The following is a 4,680-nucleotide window of genomic DNA, read 5'->3' on the forward strand; positions in this document are numbered from 1 at the left end:
AGCGAGTTGCCGATCAGCTGTTTACATATACGTTACCATGACAACCATGAATGTTTTCATGTGTCAAATGTTACTCCGCGCCGGTAATTTACAAGTTTAATAAGGTTAATAGTGGTATTTTCTTTTAGGAAAATGTATTTTTATATAATATAGATGATAATAATGGGAATTTAAAGCGATCTGAGGGTATATTATATGATAAAACACAAACCATTCTAGAACTAGTTTATGAGCGTGGCCATGAAGTACGGCGTTGAAGTCGAGAGTGGTTGGGGCCGGGGAGCGGGACTCAGTCAGTGTATTAGTAGCATTGGTGTAGGTACAACGTATGGCGGGCGTTGTGTGTCACTGAACTGGATGTGTGCGTGTGGTGTTGGAATCACTTTACCCGAATCTTAGATCCGAAATGGGGGATAAAGAAGGCATTACGGAAGTAGATCCCCACATCAGCAAGAAATACGAAATAAGGCGCCGAATCGGGAAAGGGGTGAGAATATATATAGTATTTTTTTTTTCTTGTGGAGTTTTGTGAGTCGAGATCGTCTTCTTGGATCAGGCTATTTTGCCTTCAGCGTTTTTTTTGTCCTAAGGTTTAATACTTTTCGTCCATTATAGGTTCCGTTTTTATTCCATTAATTCCCCAATTGATGGACGAGTTCCATATTAAGCTATGCGTATTCTAAGTTTAATCGTTAGCAAGCAATCTCTTTAAGTTGTTTACCGAAGTTTAGCGTATACCTAGCTTACCTGAGATTAGCCCATATGCATGGCCGACACCGTATAGATTTTTTCCTTACAGGTAATTTTACCTTAAAATAGTCGCTTGGAACATGATTTAAAATACTCTAGCTTCATTGATAGATATTTTCATGGTGATATTATGCAGTTAATTAGATTGTCTATGTGATTATGATAGTGATAGCCAAGTCACATTTCAGTTCATTTTAGATGTCAAGGTTTTGGTATTTTCACCCAAGGAATAAAGGAACGATCAATTCCTAATACTACCTATATATGCTGTAAATTATTTTACAAGGATTTTTCCGTTCAACCAACACCGTGTTTCCCTGGGCAGGGTCGAGGAATTTGCAAGTGTCGGTGTGGGCATGGGCATTCGCTCCTAGTATTGCATGGTAACAACCTGTTTTGACAAAGCGGCTGGCGTGCCCTGGGCATCTTTCTCAGTCTCGTACTCTGCCTCCTCCACCACCTCCACCTCATGCCCCTTTCCTATTACTACTATCCTCATTTTACTTATAAACTCCAACACGTACACTCAAGTGTACGTAGACTTCAGTGTCGTCTTGTGTCATTTGACAGGTGATGATACATTTACACTGGTTTTGATTTAACGCCAAATACTGTTCTATATTGCAATGATTAGACAAGATTGCAACACTGTATCATTGATTCTGTGCAGGGTCTGGAATCTCTTCAGCCCAGACAAACCCACACTTTTAACAAGTTACTTAATTTTTTTTTTTTTTTAGCTTTTATCCATTATGAGAATAATTATCCATTTGAATAACTGTTTTGTGGGTATTGTACATGCATACGCCCTCTTGACTTATTAATGATTTTACCCAGTGTAGCATTCTGGAGTCATATGAAAAGGCAATTAGCAATCATTACGCCGGCAAGCGATGGTTTAACGACTGAAACTCATTTTGACTTGCATAAGGCGAAGGATTTAAGTGGACATAACTTAGGCAAATCTAGCATATGTCTTCTTAGTCAGTCTCTGTCAAGTTTATGTAAGCTTTATGAATATTTAACGGAATACAAAGTGTGTGATTGTGCCTAGTCTTTGTTAACCAATAGTTGTGACTGACGTGGAATGACTTATAGAGTGTGGCATTTCAAATGTCACTCCGGGTAAGACCTTTGGATCACAGTAAATATATTTACTACGTGGTCGTCTACAGACTCGACTGCGTAAATATTTTTACTCGTTTTAACAGTTTGTGATGTTGCAGTTTTTATTTTATTTGCAATGCGGCTTGAATGGAGTGACAATTAACACGGGATTTTGCTATGTAGAGCCGGCTTTTTCGTAAAACAAATGGAATTTCTATATAAGCATTCCGCATCGTTCGTCCCCGTAAATACGAAAGTCACCAGGAACTGGTGCGTCAAATGTATTACCCCTTGTTTAGTACGAGCCCATGGGGGTTAATTACAGTCATCCGAATAAATATTACTTGAAATTCTTGTTCAGTAGGTAAAACTGCATAGAAAAACTGCAACTGCCATAGTCTAGGCCGCCGTGGAATAGTAATATAGATCTACCAAATAAATAAATAAAATATCTGTGGTTTGCGTAGGTACGTGAAAACGCATAAGAGTTGTGACGCATGGCCTACGTCAGACCGCATCGTTGAAAGACATCCTTTACTATTTCCGTGATAAAATCAGACCTGATTGATATCTTTCAGGATAGTCGTGCTAGGAAATCGCTGTACGAATCAATGTACTACTTGATGAAACTTGTAAGCTTATGAGCACGTAGAGACTTGGAATCTGTTCTTAGTTAGTATAATGTAGGCCTAATGTAAGGTTAGTGTATTTTTCACAGCACCGGGGTTTGACTTGCAGGTGACCATTGTAGCAGCAATCTTAACGAATAGGCGAACTGCTCTATTGTTTGACTTCACCGGGAGAAACTGCCTCCTGGTCGGAGTCCTGCGTGATTGGGCGTTGTTGGGTACGGAAACCCAAGCAAATCTTGCCAGCAGCGATACCCTCGTGATAAATGGCGGGGTGGATGGGTTGGGGCCAGGCTGGAGGGGAAGGGCATATAAGCATCGATGCGTGTAATTAATCACGATTTGGCCATTTCACACTTGCGCCGCACTTGTATACGAATGATCTACGTTTTCATTTCGCCCGAGGGTCTGAGGTTTTCGTGTTTCTTTTCCCATTCTCATTTCGTTTTTCTTTGTGGATGCCGGGCGGGCAGGCAGGCAGAGACGCGCAGTTCAGAGAAAGCAGGTGGCGTTGATTGCAATGTGTTTGTGTATCAGAGACTTCTCAAGAGTTATGGCTTTGTATAACACGTTCTTTGATTGTGTGTGTTAATGAAAGAATAAAAGTTGGAGAGTGCAGGTTCAATTTTGGTTGTAGTAATTGCGTTGCATTTTGGTGTATATTTGTAATGCTCGTGTATTGTAACCGCGTTATAGGTAGTTGTTGTACTGTACACTGAAATTACAAGTGAAACAACTTTAATAGTATTAGGCATATGTTAACATTTTTCCCTTTTGAAATAATCCGAGTTTTCGCCATTACATTTTTCTCTACCTGTAGTGGCCATAGACCTACCCAGAGCCTTTGCTCTTTCATTATACCTACCTACAGCCTTCTGCTGTTTCATTATACCTTCCCGGACCCTTCTGCGTTTTCATTATACCTTTTCAGAGTCCACGGCTTTTACCCAGGTGCATTCCAAGATTCATTGTTTGTCGGAACTTTGTCCTATTTGAGCGGAATGCCACAAGGGACATTCCGTTTTCATAATAGTTTCATTCGCACGCGTAGATGTTTTTGTTTTTCATTTAGAATTCCTTGCAGGATTTATTTTGAGACCTAGAAAAATGTGTTAGAAGTACTGTTTTATATATATGTATATATATATATATATATATTATATATATATATATGGCGTGTATATATTATATATATATATATATATATATATAAATATGGCGTGTCCATATATATAGTACATCGTACACTTGCTTACAACATATACATACGCAGTAAAGACACTTATGTCACAATGGAGCCACGTTGGGGCTGGGGGAACTATTTCCGTCTCATTTCCACTTAACCCGACTTTGCTGTGGTTTTGTATCCTACATCCTGTCAAGGATGACATGTATCCTGTTTCCCTTTCTCCTGAGTTGGTTGTTTTTTTTTTTTTTTTTTTTTTTTTTTTTTTTATTTTTTTTTTTTTTTTTTTTTTTTTTTTTTTTGACATCGGTGGTTTCTCTGTTGGTATTGTTTCATGGTTATAAAGTGTGGCAAAGAGTGTTATGGATTTTCTCTATTTCTCTAGACGTATAGGTCTAGTATGGAGGGACATTTCCTGTTAATTTGCGTTTTCTGGAAATTTTCTTTCATTTCCTTTGATTGGCAGGTCGTTTCACTTGTCATTTTGATTTTGCATTAGTCATTTTCTGCGGAATGGAGAAACAGGATCGAATAGCCAGAGGTTTAGCGTTACGTGGAACATGAAACCTCACTCCAGGACAAACACGATGCTTTTTGCAGTCTTGATTTGCTCTTGACTAAGCCTAGCTCCTCCTCTGTGTAGCCTGGTAACGTCCTCTTGCAGAGAGGAAAGTTTTGGAAGTCTCTTCAAATTATGTGTTTATATACAGCAAGGCTCTCTCTCTCTCTCTCTCTCTCTCTCTCTCTCTCTCTCTCTCTCTCTCTCTCCGTATGTGTGTCGTGTTCAAATTGGTATTCTAAAGGTATTGTATGATAAGGTTCTGCACGCTGTCATTCAATTCTTAACGAGTTGCTTGCGGAAAGCTTACGAAGAAGTTATTTGCCTGTATATATTTAGATTTCCGTATATTATTTTATATGCCATTACAGCGGTTCATTTACAGTTTTCTATAAAAGAAAACTATTGTGCCGGCTTTGGCTGTCCGTCCGCCCTCAGATCTTAAAAAA

The 4,680-nt window shown here is 39.0% G+C and overlaps 1 protein-coding gene across 1 annotated transcript in view; it reads left to right on the forward strand.

The window, feature by feature from the left end:
- Positions 1-288: 288 nt before the first annotated feature.
- Positions 289-4,680, forward strand: part of LOC135216256 (extracellular signal-regulated kinase 2-like) — a 222,573-nt gene continuing 218,181 nt past the window's right edge. Inside the window, exon 1 of the mRNA XM_064251420.1 lies at positions 289-487. Within this exon, the coding sequence (XP_064107490.1) occupies positions 407-487 (81 nt within the window). The 5' untranslated portion in view covers positions 289-406. The remainder of the gene's footprint in view (positions 488-4,680) is intronic.

The sequence above is a fragment of the Macrobrachium nipponense genome, chromosome 6 (genome assembly GCF_015104395.2).
Source record: "Macrobrachium nipponense isolate FS-2020 chromosome 6, ASM1510439v2, whole genome shotgun sequence".
Taxonomy (NCBI): Eukaryota; Metazoa; Arthropoda; class Malacostraca; order Decapoda; family Palaemonidae; genus Macrobrachium; species Macrobrachium nipponense.